The 26,590-nt window shown below is 47.4% G+C and overlaps 1 protein-coding gene across 1 annotated transcript; it reads left to right on the plus strand.

The window, feature by feature from the left end:
* Window positions 1-12,272: 12,272 nt before the first annotated feature.
* MYL4 (myosin, light chain 4, alkali; atrial, embryonic) lies at window positions 12,273-23,283 on the plus strand. Its single transcript, XM_005858595.2, has 8 exons — window positions 12,273-12,368; window positions 12,613-12,763; window positions 15,180-15,207; window positions 19,093-19,242; window positions 21,072-21,245; window positions 21,690-21,767; window positions 22,541-22,585; window positions 23,111-23,283. The coding sequence occupies exons 2-7, from the start codon at window positions 12,647-12,649 to the stop codon at window positions 22,567-22,569; spliced, it is 576 nt and encodes a 191-aa protein (XP_005858657.1). The 5' UTR covers window positions 12,273-12,368; window positions 12,613-12,646; the 3' UTR covers window positions 22,570-22,585; window positions 23,111-23,283.
* Window positions 23,284-26,590: the final 3,307 nt, after the last annotated feature.

The raw sequence follows: 26,590 nt of genomic DNA on the forward strand, positions 1-26,590 counted from the left end.
TGACCGGAATCGAACCTGGGACCTTTCAGTCTGCAGGCCGACACTCTATCCACTGAGCCAAACCGGTTAGGGCAGGAGGTCTTTTTTAAAAAGACCACTTGACAGAGCTGTATCCTCCACCACTCACCCTAGTCACTGTTTATGTAGTTGTAGCCCCATAAAGGGTAGGTGCTAAGGTGATTTTCTGCTGCCCTGTTTTTTTTAGCAGGGTTATGCTGGGTGAATTAGAATGGAAATCATCTTCTATACCAGCGGTTCTCAACCTGTGGGTCGCGACCCCTTTGGCAGTCGAATGACCCTTTCACAGGGGTCGCCTAAGACAATCCTGCACATCAGTTATTTAGATTAGGATTCATAACAGTAGCAACATTACAGTTATGAAGTAGCAACGAAAATAATTTTATGGTTGGGTCACAACATGAGGAACTGTATTTAAAGGGCCAGAAGCTTGAGAACCACTGTTCTATACTATACAGTACAGTAGTCACTAGCTACTTAAAATTTAGTAAAAATCAAGTAAAATTAAAAATGAAGCTCTTCCAATGCCCCAGTTACATTCCAAGGACTCAATAAAAATATGTGGCTAGTGGTTCCCATATTGAATATTGCAGATATAGAATATTACCATCATTGGCCTGACTGGGGCTTAGAATATCCAGATAGCTTCACACATGTTTGAGGACTTGGTGCCAGCTGTTGGCTGAGCCCCTAAATTCTTCTCCACATCTCATCCTTGGCCTCTCATCAGTCACTAGTTTAGCTCTAGCTTCTTGACTTGGTGGCTGGCAACCAACCAGGTGAAAACAGAAGCTGTGGGGCCCATTAAGGCCTGGGCCTGTAAGTCAAACTCCATCACTTCTTGTTGGTCAAAGTAAGACGCAGGGCCAGCCTGCATTCAATAGACTGCACCTCTTGATGGGAGGAGTGGCAAAGAGGCACTGCAAAAGGCATTGTCCAAGGGAGAGCTTCATTGTTGAGTCATCTCTGGGAACAGCCTACCAGGTCTGAGAAGAGAGAATCTGGTAAGATTTGGAAATGGAAAGGAGGGAATGTGTAAGAGATATCACTCTTAAAGTTTGATGCATTTGCCCTAACCGGTTTGGCTCAGTGGATAGAGCGTCAGCCTGCAGACTGAAAGGTCCCAGGTTCGATTCGGTCAAGGGCATGTACCATGGTTGTGGGCACATCCCCAGTAGGAGGTGTGCAAGAGGCAGCTGATCAATGTTTTTCTCTCATCGATGTTTCTAACTCTCTATCCCTCTCCCTTCCTCTCTGTAAAAAATCAATAAAATATATTTTTTAAAAAGTTTGATGCATTTAACTGAACGCAACACTCCAGATTTATTCTAATTAATTCAGCATGCAGTAGGACTATTGCTTTTATTATCCGGACGCTTCTATTAAAGTAGACTAAAGTTGTATTTACATTTTTTAGCAGTTACATGATACTTTGCTCATGCTAAGCTTGTGTTCATTTTACAAACACAGCTCTTTTCCACACAATATGCTGCCAAACCAAGTCTTGTACTTGTGCAATGGATTCTTGTAAACTTAAATGTAGGAACTTACAACACAGAATACACATAAAGATGATATTTTTGTGTGAAAATGTGTATCTAGAGTCAGCATTTGAAGAGTCTGTGATGCTTGGCACTCTGGCTCTTAAGCTTAGAATTTGCTTAAAGCTTCCCTCCCACCCCCCTAAAAAATGGCATCTCTTTTCTGACTGTTGTTCACTGGGCTGATACATCTGTTGTGGTTTTCTACTCGTCCACAGCAAGACCACATTGTTGGAAGTTGTGCTTTGATGCAGTTTTAGAGAATTTTTACTTCTTTTCTCTGTTCCTGATTGACCTACTTAAACTCACAATCCAGCAAGCACTTGGGCATCCTGCTGCCATCCATTATCCACATATGTTTATCTAGAGCAGCGGTTCTCAACCTGTGGGTCGTGACCCCTTTGGGGGTCAATCGACCTTTCACAGGGGTGGCCTAAGACCATCGGAAAACACATATATAATTACATATTGTTTTTGTGATTAATCACTATGCTTTAATTATGTTCAATTTGTAACAATGAAAACACATCCTGCGTATCAGATATTTACATTATGATTCATAACAGTAGCAAAATTACAGTTATGAAGTAGCAACAAAAATAACTTTATGGTTGGGGGTCACCACAACATGAGGAACTGTATTAAAGGGTCGTGGCATTAGGAAGGTTGAGAACCACTGATCTAGATGTGGAGTTGGGTTACAATGAGCATCATTCCAAACGTGGGAAATGATCTTTTCTTTTCAGCCTGCCTCTTGGCCTGTTTCATGTACAATCAGTTGGAGGCCAGCATTTAGGAAACTATTCAAGAAGCCAGACATGGTATCTTTGCCACGATGCAGGTACCACTGAAACACAGCCCAGTGTAGGCTTACTCTTCTGAATTCCTTCAGTCCTCTTTATCTGTGCCCGTCTTTCTTTCTTTCTTTTTTCCTGTGCCCTTTTTTTTTTAATCCCTGTTGCATGATGCCTTTTATCCTCCTTATATTACCTGACCTTGAGTCTCTTTCCTCCCCATGTTTGCTGTTCCAGGATGTATTCTCCACATTTAGTATAGTACCTAGTACATAATAGGTACTCATTCTGATTATTTAATGAATGAATGGAATGGAATGGATTCATAGAGCAGTTCTATTCCTATAATTATTTTTTATTTATTCATTGATATTACATACTTAATATTTGTAACCCTTCAAAAATCATATGTTGAAGCCCTAATCCTTATCATGGCTGTATTAAAGAAATAATTAAGGTTAATGAGGTCAGAAGGGTGAGGCCATAATCGAACAGGATTAGTGTTCTTATAACAAGAAGAGACACCAGAGAGCTCACTCTCTTTCTCTACCACCCTCCCCTATGCACATGCCCTGAGGAAAGGGTCATATGAGGACATAGTGAGAAAGTATCTACAAGTCAGGAAGAGGGCTCTCACCAGAAACCAAATTTGCTAGCACCTAGATCATAGATTTCTAGTGTCCAAAACTGTGAGAAAACACAAATTTCTGTTGTTTCAGCTGCCCTGTCTGTGGTATTTTGTTATAGCATACTGAGAAGATTGATACCATTGATTATTCTATTTATGTATTGTCTTTTAAGGGAAAGCCAAGTAATATATCTCCTCTTGTTCTTTGAAAAGCATTACATTTAGTAGATGCTTAAAAAATATTGACTGAGTGATTAAAGTGGAAGTCTTTACACACAATAGTTCTTCCTAAAATACTTTTCCCTTACATTTTATATATTTTTATTGATTTCAGAGAGGAAGGAAGAGGGAGAGAGAGATAGAAACATCAATGATGAGAGAGAATCATTGATCAGCTGCCTCCTGCACGCCCCACACTGGGGATGGAGCCTGCAACCTGGGCATGTGCCCTGACCGGGAATGGAACAGTGACCTCCTGGTTCATAGGCCGATGCTTAACCACTGAGCCATGCTGGCTGGGCTCCCCTTACTCTTTAACTAGCTAAATTCTCATCCTTCAGGCCTCAGCTTTAATATCATATCCTCAGAATATCCCCTGTTCTACCTAATCTAAATTATTAGCTCCACCTTATAATTCTCTCTCACCACATCTTTGTTATTTTCCTTCATGGTATATATGGTAGTTTTAATTATATTTGTTTAATATAAGTTCCACAAAGGCAGGGACTGTGGCTCACCCTGATGTTCTCATCACCTAGCATGGTGCCCTGCACAAATATAAGCAATATTAAAATATTATAAATATATCTGATTATTAAATGACTTTACCACTTAATTTTATCTCTTATGCTTTTATGAATACCCCTTTCTGCATCTAGAAACCTTCTGGCCTTGAACATGAGTCCTTAGGGGAATTAAAGTCAAGGTAGCCCTGGCTAGTGTGGGTCAGTGGTTGAGCATCACCTATGAACCAGGAGGTCACGGTTCCATTCCCAGTCAGGGCACATGCCCAAGTTTCAGGCTTGATCCTCAGTGTGGGGTGTGCAGGAGGCAGCCAATCAATGTTTCTTTCTCTTCCTCTCCCTTCCTCTCTGAATTAAAAACAAACAAACAAAAACAACAACAACAAAAAAAACAAAAACAGGGGAAAAGATAAACTATAAGCCAATTAGCTTGCTTGGGGTGAAGGCTGTATAAGCTTGGTTGAAATGGTGGTGTTGGGGATAGTTGATAACCTTTGGGTTCCAGGCTGATGACTTTAGATTTGATAAAATAGACCTACGGAGCTGCTGGTGGTGATTGAGCTGCTCATGAGAATGGAATTTGAGAAAGATTATGCTGACAGCTGAGGATTATGTGAATTGGAGGTAAGAATAGGGACCTGGAATGCAGCAGAGACTGCTAGGGAGTCTAGGCAGCTATAAATTTCTATTATTCTAGGATCCTTGATGGTTGAATATGGAAAAAAAGATCGATAACGAAAAGAGTTACTCATTTACAGTGAGAAATATTCTTATCCAATTCCTTCTCCTTAGGGCAGTGGTCGGCAAACTGCGGCTTGAGAGCCACATGCGGCTCTTTGGCCCCTTGAGTGTGGCCACGAAGTTTCAATCGCACTGTACCTGCGCGCCCGCACGTGGTATTTTGTGGAAGAGCCACACTCAAGGGGCCGCAGTTTGCCGACCACTGCCTTAGGGCATTTGAATTCTAACCAGAAGTTCTCTTTGTGAGTACAAAGCTTAAAACAAAAAGAATGAATTGAATGAAACTACTGGCTATTATCTCTTTTTCCTCTGCCTGACTAAATAAAAAATATCTATATTACCTGGAAAGGATGTCCACAATAGAATAGATTCTTTGTTTCTCCATTTTCTAGGTAGACTTTCATTTTTCTCTAAATAAGTTGCAGAGCAATGGATCACAGACTTGATTATATTTCAGTCTTGAGTATACACTATAGTTGACTTGAATTATACTTTGTTATTGTTTCTTTGCTTTGTGTATCACAAATATATGACTTGGGAGATGGTTGATGAACTGGGTTTAAAATATCCTGAGTTTGAAGTGCCTTAGGTGAGAATGTCCAAATGTCGATTGAAAATGTGAGGTTTGAATAATTTAGGAAAGAAATTGGGTCGGAGATATAGATTTTTCAGGTAGAACTAAGTGCATTCTTTTTGGTTATGTAATATTTTGTAATATTTCTGTGAGATTATTTATCAGAGTATTAAAACTATTTGTATACCTGCATCCTCCACACCAGACAGTGAGCTCCTTGGGGCCAAAGATGGCCTCTTATTCACTTTAGTAAGAATACTTGCATACCATAGGTGCTCACTAAGTGTTAGTTGAGTGAATGAATGAGGATAATCTGAATAAAAGAGAGACAAGAATACTTGCATACCATAGGTGCTCACTAAGTGTTAGTGAATGAATGAGGATAATCTGAATAAAAGAGAGACGGGTCCGTGGTAAAACTTTGGTGGTATAAGCACAGCAGAGAAGGCCTGGAGAGAAGACCACAATATCTAGCCACAGAGAAGTCACTGGTGGAGCATTAGAAAGGATGTCAGAATTCAAGAAGTAAAAGAAGAAGCTGGTGGAAAGGGAAACCAAGAAAAGAGCATCATCTTTAGCATTAAAAGCATATCCCCAAATGCTAAGAGTTCCTGCAAAGGGTTTCAGTTTCTTTCCCTTGTTGAGAGCCATCTATGCTGAGGGTGTCAGGCCATCTCCTTCATTGATGCCTTCTTGCTTCCATGCCTGGTAGGGGTCCTGCCTCTCTCTGAGGGAACCTCTGCCAGCTCTACCAGCTCTCACTGTTGCTTAGAGTAGTGTCCTGGGTTCTAGTCTCCGTCCTGCCACGATTCACAGTATGACCTTGGGCACGTCACCTCCTTCTCTGTGGGCCTCTAAAGCCCCTTGCAGCTGTCAGGATGTCTGGGAGAACACAGTTTGGAGGACCGGTGAGGATTCCAACTCACTCTCTGCTGCTTTTCAACTATAAATCTCTCTGCCAAACACCAGCTGTCTTGCCCTCTGCTGTAGATCCCCAGGCGGACTGTAACCCACATGTTGCTGCACCCTTCCCAGCCTTCTCCTCCCACGATTCAGTTCACGGCTATGTCACTAGGTGGCACTGTCCTGATCTCAGCACAGAAATTAGCTACAACCATTTTGGACAAACATGTAGCATCCTCTACTGATGCTAGAGCAGCTGTGGAAATAAAGTTTAAGGGGTGATTAAAGTGCAGTGAGAGTCCGTGCTACCACGGTCCTTGAAATTTTGACTTTAGACACCTTTCTACTCCTTTCCTGCCTTTACCTTTGTCGCTGTGGGCCTTATAGGTCAATGAGACTTCAGGTTATTCATTGCTTTCCCCCTCCTTCCTTGGTAGTAAAAGAATCTTAGATACAGAGGATCAGGTTAATCATTCTCCTTGATTTATAACTTTCTTTCATCAGTGGTCCATGCAAGGTCTCTCTTGTTGAATTATTTATTAATCCATTTTCTCTCATTGCCCCATCCCATTCAAACTACATCCCTGTTGGGCAATCGTCAATTATTTTTCATGTGTATTTTTGTTTGTTTGTATGTGTGTTTTTTGTTTGTTTGTTTTTGATAATCCTCACCCGAGGATATTTTTTCCATTGATTTTTAAGGAGAGTGGAAGAGAGAGGGAAAGACAGAGAGAAACATCTGTGTGAGAGAAACACATCGATTGGTTGCCTTCTGCACGCCCCTGACCAGAGCCCGGCCTGGGAGGAGCCTGCAACCAAGGTACGTGCCCTTGACTGGAATTGAACCCAGGACCCTTTGGTCTGCAGGCTGACGCTCTATCCCCTGAGTCAAATGGTTAGGGCTGTATGTGTTTTTGAATAATGGTTCTAGTATGCTTCTAGTATGCATGCATTTAAATTATTAAAATAACATATTTTATTTAACCCAGAATATCCAAAATGTTACATGTTAAATGTTCAACGTGTAATCAGTATAACATTTACTAGTGAGATGTATTGCATTCTTTATTTGGTCTTCAAAATCTGTGTGTTTTATTCTTATAGTGCATCTTAATTTGAATGCTAAATTTTTTTTTAAAATATATTTTATTGATTTTTTACAGAGAGGAAGGGAGAGGGATAGAGAGTCAGAAACATTGATGAGAGAGAAACATCGATCAGCTGCCTCCTGCACACCTCCCACTGGGGATGTGCCCGCAACCAAGGTACATGCCCTTGACTGGAATCGAACCTGGGACCCCTCAGTCCGCAGGCCAATGCTCTATCCACTGAGCCAAGCCGGTCAGGGCTGAATGCTAAATTTTTATCAGAAATACTTGATCTGCATTTAAAGTATATAAAATTTACAGTTGAAAAAGTTGATTTACATACCTAAATTGTTCCAAGTATACTTTAAATTTTTCCAATAATTAAATCAAGTACCAAAAAGTATTTCCCTTTAGCATTCTCATCCAAATTGACAAAATTGTTTTATCTATTTGAGAATTGACTTGACTTTGAAGCAAAAGCAAACAAATTTCACAACTACATCCAAGTTAACTAAATTCACTCATTCTTGTGTTAACTGAGTATCACTAACATGAAATTCAGGAGATATTGCTTAAATAGAAAAGCAATTCAAAAATTTATTAATATCAACAAAACATTTAAACCTTTCGTGTGGATTTTGCAGCCAGTTTATGTAGTGCTGTTGATTTTAATTAAAATCTTCTGCATTTTATGTTTAAAAATGTGCATTATGAGAGGTTTCTATTTTAGCATAAATTCTTGTACCTATCTTGCTAAGACACAAAAAAGCATTTTCTTTCCTCAGAGATTCAGTTTTAACCTTAGATGGAGGTGCTTCTAAGATTGTAATTCACCTGCCCTGAGAGTTGAAGGGATGAGGAGGGGAAACAACTGGTAAAGTCTGGTTGCCCCTTCTCTGTTTTTTATCAGTTCTTCACCAGCACGGCTCATCTGCAGAGCCCCGATGCTGGCCTCACCAGCACCTGGATCACAGGTTTGAGTCACACAGGTGAAGGGGCATCACTGTTTGTTCTAAGGTAGTGGTGGCTGAAAAGAGAGATCAGAACATCAGAGCTCCTTTTCTTTTTTCTTTTTTGCTAGATATAATTTTACTTTAGCTCCTTTTCTTTTTTATCATTCCACAGCCATACCTGGCCCCCTCCTGCCCGAAACCACAGCCACCCCTCTACCACACACAACAGTTTGAAATATTGGTATTTTCTCTTTATAATTCTTCCACGGTCGATCTCGGGAGAGGGAGCAGCGGTCACATTAGTTCCATCAGGACTGAAGCTTAAGGATTTTGAGCACTTGACATTGTTGTAAGCATGTGACCCATGTAACTCATTTAATCCTCACAACAGCCCTATGAGGTTATATTAGCAGTCCCATTTGATAGATGGGAAAACTGAGGCATAAAGAAGCTAACTAGCTTCCCTAGTGAACTAACCTGTTCAGGACTCTTACCCTGGCAGTCTGGCTCCTGGGTGGGCCCTCCTAACCTCTCCCTTGCAGCAGAGGCTGATTTACCCAGCGTCCTCTATGGACAGATTAATGTAGTGTTGGCCAGGTCTGTCCCGTGGTGTCTAGCTTATGAGATATTGGCTAGAAGAGAGGAAGGAGGGTGACAAGGACGAGGTATTCATGGCCAGCTCTGCTGTCAGCAGCATTTGAGCCCAAGCTGGAGACTCTAACGTATGTCTCTCGGGGCAGGACACAGGCTCTGCGCGGTTAGAGGCGAAGGGATGAGGGTGAGTGAGTGTGCATAAGCCCAGCCCTAATGAGGTCTGAAGTCATTTCTCTTCTGGGGGTTTGTCTCTGAATTTGACATGTGATGTAAACTGGTTGGTGTGAAATTCTGCCTGGGAATTCCATGCACTGAGTCTGAAGTCCTTCCAGAGGAAGCATTTGAGTGGGCTGGAGTGATTCTGGCCCAGGAACCACTAGATGCCTCCCTGGCCAGTTGCGAGGCTGCCAGTACGTGCTGCTAGACTGGCCTCTGCACACTTCTGCCGCTTTCCTTCGCTCTTCCTTTGCTCTGGGTTGGTCAACATGTACCGGAGAGTAAGACCCTGTCATAGGCCCCGGGAAGGATTCTCTAGATGGATAAGATTTGAAGGTGAAAGTCAGTGACTATGAAGCAGAATGCAGATCATGAGAAAGTAAAACCTCTGACTCCAGTGACCGAGCTCTTAGGAACTGTGGGCGTCTTGAGTTTTAGCAACAGCAAGGCCAGTGTCGGGTGTCTTGATTCTTGATGCATGGCTCTTTCTGGGAAACCGCAGCCCTCCTCTGGTCCCTTCTGAAGTGCCAGACACCTTTTCAGCTGAGCTGGCTTACAGAGAATTAGAAACGGATTTGAGGAGCATCTCCTCCCCCACGGGGGTGCCAGCGGCCTACGGTTTCAGGCAGACAGGCTCCTTATCTGCCTGGCCCCAGGGACCTGCTACATGCTTTCTGAGCCACAAATATTTCACACCATGGGCACCCAGCTGCTGCCCTCCCCCGCACCCCATTCCTTTCCACTTCTTCCTCATTCCTATATCCGTACCTTGTACCCTTATACTCTTGTTAGCCACTGCCGCCTTCCTTGTCTCTCTCGTGTGGGCCCCTCTCCTGGATTTTTTTCCTGGGAAATCGGAGAGACCCGAGGACATCTCTAGCTTCATCTGCCCGGGGAAGCAAAAAGAAATGAACAGCAATGAATGTTTCCTACGAGCCAGAGATGGTTTGTGGTGCCTTACTGACATCCTTTCATGCCGATCTCACAACCACTAGAGAAGGAAATGTTTGCTATGGAAGGTCCTGGGAGGAACAGGCCCAAGGAAATGATGGCAAAACCAGGATTCAGACCTATGCGTATCCGCCTCTAAAGCCCACACCCTTTCCCTGTTCCTGATGGCGCTTGAGCCCCATTCAGCTTTCCCAGTTTTCTAACCTCATCTCTCTGCTCCCAAGCAGACTGGATATTTTGCTTCTCCTTAGAAAAGAAAGAAAGAGAAAGAAAGAAAGAAAGAAAGAAAGAAAGAAAGAAAGAAAGAAAGAAAGAAAGAAAGAAAGAAAGGAAGGAAGGAAGGAAAGGACCACCTCCCAGCTCTATGTCTTTTGAAGATCACACTTCTTTCTAGAATGATTAGAATAACTTGTTTTTTAACTGGAAGGGAACATCTGAGAGCATCTCATTCAGCAGTTATTTTAAAACTTTTAAACCATGGAATCATTTCTTAGAAAAGTATCGTGGGCATATGAAGCACCCAGGAGCGGTGCTGCTTAAAGTGGCAGGGGGTGGGGGAGCTCCCAAACCTGGCCTCTCTTTGTCCCTTGCGGTGGCAGCAAGTCAGGGAGCCTTAGGTGTCTGCTGAACCACTTGAAAGCGCCTCATCATCTCTCATTTAAGAGACAAGCAAGCTGAGGCCCAGAGAGGGGAAGTGGCCGGCAAAGTCAGGACTCGGGTCTGGGCCGTCCAGCTTCTGGCCTGCAGCTTTCTACAGAAACGCCAGCTTGTGGATCTCTGTAAACCCTGCAGGGCACCTGGTCCGGGAAGGGGAAGAGAGTGGGGAGAGGCCCGGCTTCCTCTTCCTTCCTTCCTCATCATCAACCTGAGTTCCCAACCCTTCTGGGGAATACGGTAGTCACGGAGGGGTCAGACAGGGAAACGGGAAGGGTGCAGGCAGAGGCACCCGGGAGCAGGTGACAAGGACTCAGAAGGAAGAGAGCAGGGGAGGCCGAAGAAGAGAAAAGGTGAGGGGGAAAGAGCGAAGGAGCCTCCACACCAGCCCAGGACCAGGGCTAGCCTATGGTTTGCACCCTGGTTTTGCTCTAGTATCCCCGTGGGCAAGTCCTGGTCCACCCCCACCCTCAGTTTCCTTTGAAGGCTCATCACCCACCAGCAGGGAGAGCAGGTGCAGGTTACAGGAGGGGCAGGGTGGTGTCAGAGCGCCACACACAGGGCAGAATTAGATGCTCACCTCTGCCTGTATGTCTTGAGGTCCCTGGGCTTAGATTCCTCATCTATAAAACCAAGTGGGATGGGACGATCTCTAAGTGCCCTTCGGGTTCCAAAAGATCTGGGACTTGGAGCCTGTGCTTAGGGAGCCTGGGAAGGGGCAGATTGCAAGCTTAGGAGCTAACAGGGACCAGGTGTTACGTAGTCTAGCAATCTGGTTTTATAGGCGAGGAAACTTGGCCTAGAAAGGCCAAATGACTTTTCTGCCTTTCTCAGCATGATTTCCCTTTATCCTCTGAACTATGGTCTCAGGATTCAGCTCAAAGCAATTCTGTGCAGTGGCTAAGCTTTTGCGTGTGTTGTTTTTCTGAACGTTTATTGACTTTCAACACTTCTCACAAAAACAGCACATGCTCGTTATAAAAATTTCCATGAATACAGGAAGTGAAAGGGTAAAAAACTGCCAATTGCTGTCATCGTCCTGTCCTCACCCTGTAGGTCTCCGGGGGTGTCTCCTGTTAACACTTTAGTTAGTGTGTATTCATCCTGAATTTTCTAATGAACACACAGACATATGTGTCCCCCATAAATGGGATGGTAGTATCAAACATTTAAGCATAAACATTAGAATCAGACACTCCTGGGCTCTCATGCATCTCATAGCTCATTAGCTGAGTGACCTTGTTAGTTGTTGCTACTTTTCGTCTCAATCTCCCCATGTGAAATATGGCAGTAATAATAATATTTACCTTATAGGGTTGTGATGAAGACTTAATGAGGTTTTATAAACAGCACTTAATAGTGTCTGGTACACAGTAAGCACCACACACACACACACACACACACACACACATCCAGGTGGCACAGAATGAGTTAGAGATACAGTACAAATTGAGACCTGAGTTTTCTGACCTCCAGTCCCATCACCTTTCAGCCACACCTCTCTACCTCTCCTCCTGGTCCCCCGGGCCTATGTTAAATGCTCGATACCTATTGTGTGAATGAATAAGGTTGGTGGGGACCCGAGGTCCCTGGAGTTCCTAGGGTGCCTGCTCTGGAAGATGGAGGATTCACCCTGTGGATTGGGGGTGGGGGGTGGGACAGTGTGCATTGGCCGGACCAGCTGCTGCTTCCGGGCTTCAGGCCTGAGAGTTGAGCCTCAGGACAGAGCCGAGGCCCCAGAGTGGCTCTCAGCTTAAAGGATCTTGGCTTCAAAGGAATGTGCAGTGGGCTGCCTCCGCGCAGGAGGGGCTAAAAAAAGCCTGACCCTCCCCTGGGCTTTGTGTGAGGGTTATCAACTGCTCAAGTCAGCTCATCTCTCTGGCCGGACGCTGGCATTTTTGAGAGGGCCTGTTTTCCTGGCCCCTCTGGGTTTCCACCAATTGGCAGGAAGGGGTCAGCCTGTCCCAGAGGTAGAGGCTGTGAGGGGTGTGAGAGGTGGGGAGAGGGGGAGGGGGCTGGGAGCACCAAACCTGGTGACAATACACAGTTGTCAGCTGTCCCCTGCTGGTGTTTCTTCCTTTTATAGTCAGTAGCAGCTGCTCTTGCTCTCACCCAGGCCCTCTGTGGGGGCTCCTGCCTAGGATAAAAGGGGAGGGAGGCGGCCCAGTCTCCCGTCTCGTTTCCCAGGTGCCACAGCTCTTGGTTCCTTCCTAGGTGCCACCTCCACTAAAGCTCTCTGCAAGGCAACATGCCTCCCAAGAAGCCTGAGCCCAAGAAGGAAGCGGCCAAGGCAGCCCCAGCCCCAGCCCCTGCCCCAGCTCCCGAGCCCCCCAAGGAACCTGCCTTTGACCCCAAGAGTGTAAAGGTGAGTGAGCCTCATTCCCTTGGATACGGGTGGGGATGGCATTCAGGACCCTATTGGCCTGAAGCTTAGAGACCTACTTCAAGGAGGCTGGACTCGGGTGAGGCTATGGGGTCCATGCCCCAGATCACAGTCCTGGGGGACAGTGGGGCAGGTGCTGGGGCTGGGGAGGGTGTTTTGGGTTGTAGGTCTTGCCCCTCAAGAAGAACGGGTTTCTGCTCTGTCTGACAAAGTGCTGCTCTGTCACCCTAACTTGCCCAGCAGAGTTGGGAATGGCAGGGAAGTGCAACCATTCAACCTTTTTTAAAATATATATATATTTTATTGATTTTTTTGCAGAGAGGAAAAGAAAGGGATAGAGAGTTAGAAACATCGATGAGAGAGAGAGAAACATCGATCAGCTGCCTCCTGCACACCTCCTACTGGGGATGTTGCCCGAAACCAAGGTACATGCCCTTGACCGGAATCGAACCTGGGACCTTTCAGTCCACAGGCCGACGCTCTATCCACTGAGCCAAACTGATTAGGGCCATTCAACCTTTTGTTGAAGGCACGGAGGCCACCATAGTGAAGTGAAAGTGACTGACCCTTTCCCCAGAGGTAGGATGTTTTCTACATGGAAAAAGGACACATAATAATACTGCCAGTGGAATGTGGAGTCAGTGACGTCCGTAGTGAGGGAGTGTGCTCCCTGTGCCTGGGGAAGGCTTCACTCTCAAAGATGAGGTGAGAGAAACCTGGTTCCCTTGCCTCCTCCCCACCAGGTGGGCAGCTCCTTCTGTGGCCTCAGCCTGGGCCCCTATCTGGCATCGGCAGAGCACTGGCCCACCCCAGCCAAGACCCTCTCTCTCACCTGGTGAGGCTGCTGACCCTGCTTCCTCTCCCACCCCAGCCCCATTCCCTCTCTGCCCTGCCCTGTTCCCCTGACATTGGCAGGTTCCTCTTTCTGGAGCTGGTGTAGGCCCTGCCGCTGACTCAGTCCTTTCAGGCCGCCCCGCTCTCGGGCGCAGCTGCCGAAGGAATGGAACTGGGAGGGGAAAGGCCTAGGAAGGAGCAGGTCAGAGGCCTCTGGAGAGCGAAGCAGTTTTAAGCCTTGGCTCCGGAATGTAAGAGGGCAACTGGCCACTGGTATGAAGAGCTATTAATAACAGGTTGGGCGTGGTGGGCCCCTGGGAATATCAGCCTCAAGTCAGGGCTGGGTGGTGAGGAACCAGAGCAAATTAAAAGCCCGGGAGCAGGTTCTGTGACAAGTAGGCAGGAGATGAAAACCCCAGCTCTCATTGGATGACCCTCCCTGGCTCTCTTAAGGTTCCTCCCGGGCCCCAGAGACCCTGAAGTTGGGCCAAGGACCCTGGGTTGATCTGTGGTGATGCCACCAAGGGGCAGGAGTTAAGCAGAACTGGCTTGGCCAAGAGAGGAAGGCAGTTGCCCCATCCCTGAGCTCGGTTATGGCACCACTCTGGGGAAACTGAGGCATAGTGTAGGATCTGAAGAACACCTGCAGGTACTCTAGGTCATACATCACTCTATGGGCAGAGCCTGGCAAGAAAAGCTGACTATCTGGCCTGTGGACTGAAGGGTCCTGGGTTTCATTCCGGTCAAGGGCACATGCCTGGATTGTGGGCTCGATCCCCAGTAGGGGGCGTGCAGGAGGCAGCCAATCAATGATTCTCTAACATCATTGATATTTCTATCTTCCTCTTTCCCTCTCCCTTCCTCTCTGAAATCAATAAAAATATATTAAAAAAGAAAAAGGAAAGCTGACTATCTCCCCAGCAGGACACCTTTATTTCTGATTTGTTCTCTAATGCGCCACTCCTGTGAGACACCACTTGCAGGCCTGGTCCTAGTGTCTGGGCACTCTTCCCCACCCTACCTTCTGCTTTCTCTAAAAATCAATGGGAAAAATATCCTCTGGTGAGGATTAACAAAAAAAACAAAACAAAACAAAAAAACAAAAAAAAAGAAAGAAAGAAAGAAAAAGAAAAAAGGAAAGGGAGGCCAAGGGTGAGGAGTGGAGGTGCCCAAAGGGAGAGGAGGTGTGGCTGTGGGAGGATTGTGGAGCAGGGAGAGTCTGAAGGGGTGAAAGTGAGGTCAGTTTATGGCCGATAGGACAAGGAATTCACATTTGACACAAAGAAATTACAGTAGGGAGTGGGTGTAGGTTCTAGAGTTATCCAGGGCATTTCACTGGGAACCATCACTTAACAAGTGGTGCTGAGAGAGGCTTGGAGGCTGCATTGTTTTATAGCCTGTCAGTCATGTCCCATTCATCAGGGGCTGGTGTGTTACCTTTAAGCCTGCAGCCTCCTCCCTCCTCATCAGGGGCTGTTGGAGGTGACCTGACTGCGGTGGAAGCCACTTCTGCTTCCCTTTGGAAACCTTTGGCGCTCTCACGCCTCTGTTTCTCTCCCCACAGATAGACTTCACTGCTGACCAGATAGAAGGTGAGTACTAACAGCTCCCGTCCGCCCCCACCTCCACCCACACATACCCTCTCTGTTGCACTTCCTAGAGGAGGAGGAGGAGGAGGAGGAGGAGGCTTTTGGAGGGGGAGGAGGGAACGCCAGGCATTGCAGCATCCGGGAGCAGCTATTGAGTGGCTAAGCGACGGCGCATACCTCTCTCTCTCTTTTTTTCCCCCTGTTGGGAATTTTCAGGATTTCATTGCTGCAATTTAACCCCAGGATGAGGCACGGTTGAGCGAAGCGCTGCGCGCACACACACTCACACTCAGCAGAAGAGGCAGCCGCGGGTTGATTCAGGAAGAAAAAAAAAATCACCTGGACCCTGCGGCCTCAAGACTCCTTAAAAGCCCCCTCCGCCTCCGCCCCGAGCGTTTCCCTCCCCTCCCTCCTCTCCTTACCCCGTTAATATTTTTTACTTAGCAATGGAGGGCAGTTGGGGGCAATCGAGCTGGCAGGGGAGCGGTTAGGAGGTGATCAGGCAGGCAGGCAGGCGAGCGGTTGGGAGCCAGCAGTCCTGAATTGTGAGAGGGATGTCTGACTGCCCATTTAGGCCTGTTTAGGCCCGTTTGGGCCCACACCGGGATGGGGACTAAACAGGCAGTCGGACATCCCTCAAGGGGTCCCATATTGGAGAGGGTACAGGCTGGGCTGAGGGACATACCCTACCCCCTTCCCCCTCCCCCCATGCACAAATTTTGTGCACCGGGCCTCTAGTCATTATCATGATAGCAAACATATTTGGTGTTGATTTGCCATTTGCTCACTTTTGCCTACGACATGTTATTACTTGAGTCTGCATTAACTCATTTAATTCTCACAACAACCCTGAGAGATGGGGACTATTACCACCCCATTTTACAGGTGACAAAGCTGAGGCTTAGAGAAGTTGGGTGGCTTGCCCAGTCTCACACAGGCAGTCGGTAGTGGAGTCAAGATCCAAATTCAGGCAATCTGATTCCAGATCTACTAGTAGTTCTTAACTGCTCTGCCAGACCGCCTGGAACATAACAAATGCATAGCAAAAATGCCTTTTTCCTCCTCTACCCCCCAAATCTACTCTCTAACGTATTTAAAAGCCCTCATTCCTGTTCCTGTTATTGGAAAGCCCTCCTTTGGGTTACCAGCTTCCTCTTCCTTCCTCCTGAAATCTGCCAAGATGCTCACCCACTAATGGTGGCTCACCCACTAGGCCAACAGTGATTGGGGTTGCCCTAGTCCACCTGTGATCTCCGTTAGCAATGCTTCTCCATCTTTGATGAAGACAATTTATTTTTCTCAATCTTATGTAAAGTGTTACTTAATGTAGCTTCAAGACAAGCTTCAAGCTCTCCACCCACCCTCCAACTTGACGGTTGCCCCTTCGCCCATCTTCTGGTGTTTTGACTTCCTTCTCTGGTCCCTCTCCAGATTTCCATGTCCTTCTAGAAAGGGGTTACCATCATTGCTCATTGCTCTCGCAAGCTACAGACTATTGAGAAAAGGTTTCATCCGAGCCCATTAGCATCACCTCTCAGACACCTCAAGGTCACCCTGGTTTTGTTTTTCTCTGGTATCAATGCTAAACTTCAGTGTTTGGTTTTTCTGTGTATGTAATTCCTTTTGAACAGGCATTATCACGTAGCAGAGTGCCTCCACACACTGCCATCTCATTTGACACTCTCAGTAACTGGGAGTGCCTGGTGGGTGGAGCATTAGCAGTTGCTGCAAGTCTCTTCCTTCTCCTTCCTCCTCACCATTTCCTTGGTTTCCTTGATAGCTGGTCAGAAGTCACATCTGCATTGGTCCAAAATGAGGGCAATAATACCGATAGCATAAGGTTTTTGTAAAGATTAATGAGATAATCCAGGAAAAATTATCAGCTCAGGGCCTGGCCCACAGTAAATACTTAAGTCATAGGTTGTTCTTATTCCTTTCCTCCTCATGTTCCATCTTCCTATGAGGTATCATTATAGTCTTTTATGGGGAGATTCCTTCTTTTATTAGATTCGACCTGACTCGTTTGAGTGAACCAGGAGAAGATCAAAAAGTCAGAGTTCAGAGTCAACTAACAAATATGTATCTATTGAGCACTGAATTTGTGCTGAAAGGCAAGCTAATTGCTTCAAAAGTTAAAAAACAAATTAAACCCTCCAACACAGATGTGAGATTGGTGCCTTTTATGAGGAGATTCTTTCTTTTATTAGATTCGACCTGACTCGTTTGAGTGAACCAGGAGAAGATCAAAAAGTCAGAGTTCAGAGTCAACTAACAAATATGTATCTATTGAGCACTGAATTTGTGCTGAAAGGCAAGCTAATTGCTTCAAAAGTTAAAAAACAAATTAAACCCTCCAACACAGATGTGAGATTGGTGCTATTTTCTTATTATAGAGGTGGAAACCTAGGTTTATTGAGGTTAAGTGACTTGGTCACATAGTTAAATGGTAAAATTAGGATTAAACTCAGTAAAATAATACTAATAACATTGTTGGAGGATTTAATATGTGCCATTCATTGTGTTAAGGGTTTTTACATAAATTATTGTATTTAATTTGGATGTAATTAAAAGACCCTGTGAGACAGGTGCCATTTATAGAAGAGATTTTATGGAGGTTAAATATTTACTTTCCCAAAGTCACACAGCTAGTGAGCAATGAAAATGGAATTTGAACTCAATTATTCAATAATGTGACAGACATGCAGTTTCTATCTTTTAAATTCATCCAAAGCCTAATAAAGAGGTGCAAGTAAACGTTTTGGGGACCCAGCGTTGACATGTGGAATGATTTGTAAGTAATCCATATGCAGCCTCTAAGTAAGTAATTGTTTCTAACGTACTTGGAGAGGATTAAACACAGCTTTTCTCCTAAGAAGTTTACACATTCTTCTTTGGCTTATATTGTTAATCTGCTTAGTAAACGATTTCTTTGTGGATAGTATAAGGTAACTTCAATGCCATTCCCAGTCCAAATTATCCCCAGTAATGAACTGCTTGAATCCAAATTAGTGAGGAATTAAGGTTCTTTGCAAGGGCCTAGGAGTGTCTTAATTCAGCCTGGCCCCGCGGACACCTGCCCTGATCCCTTCAGGGAGTGTAGTCCTTGTAGATCTAAGCTGGCTTCAGAACCAGGAAATCCATCCCCATCGTCCCCAGCAACCCACTCAGGTGAACGCTGTACCCCCACTTAGAGCTAAAAAAAGGACACTCAGAGGTTAGTGGTTTGCCTGAGGCCATGTGCTGGTCAGTGGCAGAGTCGGAAGGTCTGTTTCCACCATGTCGTCTTGCCTGGCCTGGGAGCCCTCTTTTAGCCGGGAACAGGAAGTACTGATATTAATTAGCTGACTTTTGAACAGGTATGATCACTTCGCAGTGCCTCCACATGCTGCCATCTCCTCTGACATTCCCAGTAACTGGGCGTGCCCGGTGGGTGGCGCTGTTGCTCCCCGTGGTGCCAGGAAAACAGACCCGCCAGGCTTATCCTGCCGAGATCTGCAAAGCCAGGGAACCCAGGAGTTCTTACCCCTGAACCAGTGCTGCTTTCACTTCCCTGACATGTTCAACAGTCAGGATCCTCACCTGCACCTGGGAAGGATGGGTGGCTGGGAGGGCTGGAAGCAGGGGAGACATTCATTATGTGACAACCGACTGATAGCAGAGATCCCAGACCCAGCGTTGGAACAGGTCACGGAGGCACTAGGCTGCCCCTTTAGTTGTCAGAAAACAGGGTGGGTGTGGGCTCCAGGGAGGAGCCGGGAGGGAAATATTGAAACGTTTTATAAGCCACATTGGGCTTCCCTTCAGCCCGGGTGGAGGCTGGTCAGCCCCCAGCCCCCAGCCCCTGCCTTCCCCTGGCCCAGGGGGCTGAGCTGGGTCGTCTCTCCGCAGAGTTCAAAGAGGCCTTTTCGCTGTTCGACCGGACCCCGACTGGGGAGATGAAGATCGCCTACGCGCAGTGCGGGGACGTGCTGCGGGCGCTGGGCCAGAACCCCACCAACGCGGAGGTGCTGCGCGTCCTGGGCAAGCCCAAGCCCGAAGGTCAGCCGCTGGGCCTTTCGCCCAGATCTGCCTCCTGTGGGCCCCTCCCTCCCTTCTCCCCTGTATCCCTTCACGACCAGCCTCCCTCCCCACTTAGCTGACCCTTGCAGAATGTGGCCTGGCCTTGCTCCTGGAGGGCAAAGCGACATCCTATCCTCCTCTGACACTCAAGGGTGCCAGGGACACTGGGGAGGGAGGCTTGGTGGGAATCTGATAACTAACCACCCGCCCCCACTCCCCACCCGGGAGCCCTTCGTCTAGGCGTCGCAGCACTGAGATATCCTGTGACCCTTGTGAGTTTTATCACCAATAATTTGTGTCTGATAATGGTCAGAGCACTGAGGGTGGCAAATTACTCATTTAATATAAATTAGAGCGGATTCAAGATTAGCTCTAGAATGATGCCTCTTTCACTCATTTGCATTCGGCCAATGGGAGTTTAGAAAGTGGTGCAAGGGAGTGTGTTTCATTGGTGAATGTCATCTGTCATGTGAGGCAGTAAAGTTAACAGCTGCTCCTGCCCCAGTCTTTTCACACAGGTCCTGCTCCTCAGAGGTGCTGGCACTAGGTGGGGCCAGGCAGACATGGCAGGAGCACCCCACCCGGGTGCGCCATCTCTGGAGGCATCCTGGGCCCTGCATTGGTCCCCTCCCCCTTCCTTTGTTCTGACTCCCCCCCCCCTCCTTTTGCTGGTGAAGACACCAGTGCAGGGTGAAGGATGTGGGCAGGAAAGGGCCAGAGGACCAGGAGCTTGTTCAGGTCAGCAGGGCTTCTCAGGGGTCAAAAGATATCTGGGCACTTCCATTTGGAGGGGTTTCTGGGTTGTTATAAAAGAAAGAGTCCAGCCAGTGTTGCTCATTGGTTAAACACCCACCTGTGGACCAGGAGGTCAGGGGATTCCCCATCAGGGCAGATGCCTGGGGTTGCTGACTCTATCCCCATTGCGGGGAGGGAGTGCAGGAGGCAGCTGATTGATGAGTCTCTCTCATTATTGATGTGTTTTTTCTCTCTCTCCCTCTCCCTCTTTAAAGTCAATAAAAAATATTTTTTTAAAATGGTTTACATCTATTAAATCAGTGGTTCTCAACCTTGGCTGCACATTAGAATCACCTGGGAATCTTTTGAAAATCCTGATTTCTGGGCCTCATCCTCCGGAAATTCTGTTTCTTTGTTATGGGGTGGGGCCACAACATTCGTAACAAAGAAACAGAATTTCCGGAGGATGAGGCCCAGAAATCAGGATTTTCAAAAGATTCCCAGGTGATTCTAATGTGCAGCCAAGGTTGAGAACCACTGTATTAAATTGAAGCTTTTTAACACACTACAATGGGGGAGAAGTATACTAGTCATAAGAGAATTGTAAATTTATAAGAATTACTGCTTCAGATAGCTCTAGTCAGTGTGGTCCAGTAATGAACCCCAAATGCTGAGTGATAACAAATAAAAAAATTTTTTTTTGCAATCGTAGCAGTTTGCCTCTGTGACTGTATGTCTGTCACATGTCCGAAGTCTCAGTTGGGCCCCTCAGATTCTGCTGCTGCCACCCTCAGCTCCCCACCTGGCTGGCCACCTGGAGCTCAGAGGTCTGGTGGTTCCTTTTTGCTTCTGCCCTTTCACTGAGAAGAATGCTGCGGAGCCAGCCTCCTGCCTTGCTCCTGTGGGCTCTGGGCCCTCCAGGATCACTGGCTGGGTGTCCCACCCAGAAGTGGCTGCAGCCAAGCCCTGGGTGCTGCCAGGGACAGTCCTACTCGGCGGGGCTGGAGGGAGGCCCCTCTGCTCCCCTTGCGATTCTGCTCACGTCACTTCTCTTTCCTTCCTGCCACCTGCAGAGATGAATGCCAAGATGCTGGACTTTGAGACGTTCCTGCCCATCCTGCAGCACATCTCCCGCAACAAGGAGCAGGGCACCTACGAGGACTTCGTGGAGGGGCTGCGCGTGTTCGACAAGGAGAGCAACGGCACGGTCATGGGCGCTGAGCTTCGCCATGTCCTTGCCACCCTGGGTATGCCAGCCGGGCAGAAGCAGAGTGGAGGGGTGGGAGGTGCCCGGGGGCAGGTTTGGGGAGTCCCTGCGTCCTGAGGATCACATCCTGGTCCAACCCTGGCTCTCTGCCCCAGCTGGGTTTGGAAGAAGAGGGGAGCAGGTTGGCAGAGCAGGGGTGACCGCTGAGGCCTGAGAGGTGGGACCCAGGGTTCCTGTCCTTACCTTTGCCTTGGTCACTAGAGCCCTGGTCTGTTCACCCAGTGAAAGCTGCAAGGCAGAGGGAGAGGCCTGGGGGCCTAGGAAGGGCCGTAAGACCCTTGGCTCCACTCTCCAGTGCCTTTGGGGGAGGTATGGTCTGACCACTTCCCAGGTCAGGAAGTCCTTCAGACTTGAGAGGGTGTTTGGGTTTTTCCTGTCCCTCCTTTGCCATCTGCAACTAAGAGCCTCCTGCCTCCCACCCCAGGAGAGAAGATGACTGAGTCGGAAGTGGAGCAGCTGTTAGCTGGGCAGGAGGATGCCAATGGCTGCATCAATTACGAAGGTATCAGGTCATGGCCTCGCTTCCCCGCGTACCCAGGCAAGGAAGAGCAAGCACAGTGTGGGCCGGGCGGACTGCAGAGTAGAACAGATCTAGGAACTAGTGGACATGGCCACCAGATTGGCTTTGGTGTTGTTCCTTTCCATCCTGGTATAATGGAAGAAGCATGGAATTTGGAGATAGATCTGCGATACATGAGCTATATCACCTTGATTAAGTCACTTACCTTCTCTGAGCCTCAGTTTTCTCATCTGAGAAATGGGGTGATGCAGGTACCTTTCTCAAGGTTGTGGGGCCTAGTAAAGGTAATATATTTCGTTTATGTCGAGTATCAGCACAGAGTGGACAGAGAGCACAGCTGAGGTCTCTTCCCTCTTCCAGCTCCTCCCACCAATCCCCAAATAAGAGAAAGAACCACAGTCTGGAGAAGGGGTAGTGGGAAGGTTTGAAGTCAGGCAATATAGAGAGGAGGGGAGAGGTTCAAGGGGCCAAGAGGGCAATAAAGAGCTGGGAAGGGCCAAGTTCAAGGGCTGATTTTTTAAAAAAAATATTTTTATTGATTTCAGAGAGGAAGGGAGAGGGAGATAGAAACATCAATGATGAGAGAGAATCTATTGGCTGCCTCCTGCACGACCCCCACCGGGGATTGAGCCCACAACCCAGACATGTGCCCTTGACTGGGATCAAACCCGGGACCCTTCAGTCCGCAGGCTGACATTCTATCCACTGAGCCAAACCAGCCAGGGCCAATGGCTGATTTTTGTCTTCTTTCCCAGCCTTTGTCAAGCACATCATGTCGGGGTGAAGCAGGCCCCTCCAGGGTGAGTACAATCTCTGAAACCTGGTCCTTTCTGGGGCCGCAGAGGGGCTTTGGAACAACATCACATGCCCCAGACTCTTCTGGCCCAGCCCTGACCCCGGAGAGGAAACCGCAGGGGCTGATGACTGGAGTGCAGCCCAGCCCCTTCCATCATCTCCTCTCCACCCACTTTGCTCCTGTCTCCTCTCCCCATTCCCTTCCTGCCCAGCTTCCTGTCCTCCCTGGCCTTTGCACCCTACCTTGACTCTCATCAGCCACATCCTCCTGCCTCTCCCAGGGTCTCTCAAGGCCAGACCATTTTCTCCCTCAGGCCTGGGGCCGCTTGTACAGGTTCCGGTGGATGAGAAAGCCAGGTCCCAGGTGGAAGGAGGGTCCCTGGCCTGTGCTCTTGACCCTGTTCCTCACTCTCTTCTCTGCTCTCCTGGGCTTGGTGCCATCCTGATAGGGAGGTGGGGTCTGTTGGGGGGGTGGGTAGGGACTGGGTATGGAGGGAGAGATGCCCTTTCCATCTAGCACTTTCTTCCAGGTGCCTGGCCCTTGGACCTAGCCCTCCCAGGGTGAGTTAGTGAGAGGCCCTGAGTGACGGAGCTGGAGCGGGAGTCCTGGACTCATCACTGCACCACAGCCCCAGTGCCTCATGGGCCCATAGCCCTCCCTGCAAATAAACAGCTCCAGCAAGGCTGGGCCGTGTTCCCTGATCCCCACCAGTCTCTGAGTTGTTTTTTAAACACTAATTAATTTAGGTGTGTGTGTGTGTGTGTGTGTGTGTGTGTGTAAGAGAGAGGGGGGGGGTGTCACCTGAGGCCTCATGTGTATTCCTCAGAGAAATGAGTAGTATCTGGGAACCAGGAGACAAGGGCTCCCATGGATCTAGAAACATGAGGGTCAGACCACGAGAAGAGATCTCTGGAAGGGCCTGCGGTTTGAGGAGTGGTAATAGGAGGAGTTCTGTTCTTTCCAAGGCTCACTGTCCACCTTATCCACCTCCAGCTGGCAAGGAAGGAGAGGGGCACCAGGAGCTCTGGGGACACCGGGGACTCCTCAGATATATGGTCCTTGCTGCTTAAAAAAATTGTGGTTAAATACACATAATATAAACTTTTCCATCTTAACCATTTTTAAGTGTACAATTCTGTGGTGGAGGTATATTCACACTGTTGTACAACCAACCTCCAGAACTTTTCATCTTGCAAATCTTATCCTTTATACTCCTTAAACAACAACTACCCCCAAAGTCTCTGGCAACCACCATTCTACTTCCTGTCCCTATGAATTTGACCTCTCTAGATACCTCATCTAAATGGGATTTGTCTTTGTGTGACTGGCTTATTTTACTTCACTTAATGTCCTCAAGGTTCATCTATGTTTTAGCATATTCAGAATTTTCTTCTTTTTAAGGCTGAATAAGTATTTCATTGTATGTGTTACCACATTTTGTTTATGGTCCTTGTTTCTTGATGTGGCCCTTTAGGTACAAAGCTTTGGGCCTTGCATGTTTTGCCATCTCCCTGACTCCCTGCTCAAACCCTGGGCTCCATACCCTGGGCTCCAGCTTAGGGCCCTGGAAAGGGTCGGGTCAGAGGGAGCACAGACCTCAGGCTGGGAGGGCAAGGGAGCATGGAGAGGCAAGCTGGAGGAGGTCATCAAGAGAATGTGAGTGCCAGCTGACCCTAGAGGTGGACCAGGGCATTGGAGGCTCCTCACCCCCTCCCTTCTCCTTGGTGTGTACACTCTGCCCACTGTTCCAGTACTAGGAGCTGTTTCAAGGACACGGCCTTGAAAGTGCGATGTGTTGTTGAGACCATCTGGACTGTGTATGTGACTGCGCCCCAGTAAAGTCTCTACATAAACTTGGAAGATTCTGGTGCCGAGATCTACTTATCTTTCTGCTGCCCCAAACAAGCCTCATACCTAAGTTCCCGTTCTTATTAAACCTGCTACTTACCGATCTGGAGGGTCTGCCTCTTTCTCCTTGCCCTCCGTGTACAGAGTTCACTTTGCAAACCAACAGCATAATATTAATATTCAGAAAATACCAATTTCATAAAATATCTTCCCTAATTAGGATTTACAAAACCTCCCTAAGGCCTACTGGTCATTCTCAAACCTTCCTGTCAGTGTCTAAGGCCTTCCTTTATTTGTCCCAGTCTCCTAGGAACAGCACTTGCAGCAGCCAGCTGACCTCTGTCCCTTCTGTTAGCTCCCTGCTTTGCCCCCTCTCCTCTTCTTCCTCCTCCTCTTCTTCCTCTTCTTCCTCCTCCCTTCTTGCTTGATCCTTGTTATTCCTACCTCCTGATGTGCACTTCTCTTTCTGCCCGAAGTATTCCTCCTACCCTTTGGGATTTTCCCACTGCCAGAGGTCTCTGCTACTTAGCAATGGCCATAATTTAGTCTCCTTAATGCAATCACCAAATTTGAACTGAAGATATCAGAGCTAGAGGAGAGCCTGGAGACTTCTAGTAAAGTGTAATCACCTGAGAGCGGAGCAGCATTTAGCATAGTGCCATCATGCGTTTGACCTCCTCTAGGTTAAAAGGCTTTTAAGGTAGAATGTGTGCTTGTGAAGATGGCTAATGATGCAATATCTACCTCCTACCACTAGATGGCACACTTGCAGCAGCATGCTTTCAATAAGACGCCCAGGTGTGTGATTCCATGAGCTCTGTTTCTTCTTAGCAATGTAGTGTCACATGTTACAGTTTGGAAATTAATCTCATTGACAGAAAAGACAGAACTGAGGTCAAAATAGAGATTGGGATGTGCTGCTGATGTCACACTGCCAGCCCTTCCTGTTCTTGGTGCTATGAACAGCCTCTTTTTGTTCATTTTAACATGAAGCAAAAAATTCCACCTCGTTTGGACTTATGCCTTCTTGGCCTGCTCTCACAATCCCGTGCCGCAACTTTTATTAGTAATTTGCTGTTGGCTACCCCTCCTTCCACCCGTGGTGGATAAGAACCCTGCAGAACTGTCTTTCCTCAGCTCCATCTTTCAGCCCCTTCCCCACCTGTTTCCTTTTTCAGTTGTTTCCAGTTCTGCTGTGAGTACCAGCCGTTCCTCTGGTGATAGGACCAGAGATTCTTTACCAGGAAGACCCTTGTGGGGACATTCATGCTCTTTTTCCAAGGAGAGAATTTTCATATTGTTTTCAAAGGGGTCAGAGACTCAACAAAGGGTAAGAACCGCTGTTTCAGAGCCTTTGTGGGATCCTATTTATCTTTCCCCTGAGTGTTTTGACATTGCATCTGCTGTGGCCAGCCTTCCTTCCGGGCAGCCATGTGCTCTCAGATAGTTCATCTCCTTCTCCCAGCACTCTCTTCATTTCCACCTCTCCCCCAGCCGTTCCTTGGGTCACACTTAGGTTTAGAGAGGAAGTTCCACCTTTTAGTACTTCTTTCGAGGCCTCACTTTTAGCTGAATGAGGATTCCTACCAAGTTCCTCTGGATCTTGCCTCAGACTCTGTTGGATCTGCCCGGGTGCATTCCTCCTCCCTCCCCACAGCTGGAGCCCGGGCCCACAGGCTCAACCACATCCCTGTGGTCATTTCTTCTCCTCTGTTCCTTTATCAGGTTCCGATGGCCTCCACTGGGCTTCCTCCCTCAGATATGTGGGCTCCTTGTGGATGTAAATCTTCTTGAAGGTCATGCCCACTGTCCTATCAGTTTAATTTTTCTTGTAACAGAGTCCAGTGTCAAATGGAGATGCTTCCCGTCTCACAAACTTTTGGTCATACCTAAGAGAGTGTGTGCACTTTCTAGAAAATCTTAGTCGTTTTGCATTTACACAAATTCTTGTAGTGTTACTAGGGACAGACATTTCGTTTTGTAACCAAGGGCCATGGTCAGTGTAGGAACAGAGAGTGGATGATGTCCTGGCCTCGGTTTTCTTTGTGGCGTGTGAACTTTGGTCTCGGCTCCTGAGGACTTGAAACAGCCCATCTCGCAGCGCTGGTCTCAGGGCTCCCTCAACTTCCATCTCCCGGGCTTCAAAGCAGAGTCCAAAGGA

This window comes from Myotis brandtii, unplaced genomic scaffold (assembly GCF_000412655.1).
Source record: "Myotis brandtii unplaced genomic scaffold, ASM41265v1 scaffold120, whole genome shotgun sequence".
Lineage (NCBI taxonomy): Eukaryota > Metazoa > Chordata > Mammalia > Chiroptera > Vespertilionidae > Myotis > Myotis brandtii.

Coding starts and splice junctions, on each gene's coding strand:
- MYL4 (XM_005858595.2), top strand. CDS start 12,647: ATGCCTCCCAAGAAGCCTGAGCCCAAGAAGGAAGCGGCCAAGGCAGCC. Junction 19,243..21,071: donor GGGCAAGCCCAAGCCCGAAG/GTCAGCCGCTGG, acceptor TGCCACCTGCAG/AGATGAATGCCAAGATGCTG. Junction 21,246..21,689: donor CCATGTCCTTGCCACCCTGG/GTATGCCAGCCG, acceptor CTCCCACCCCAG/GAGAGAAGATGACTGAGTCG.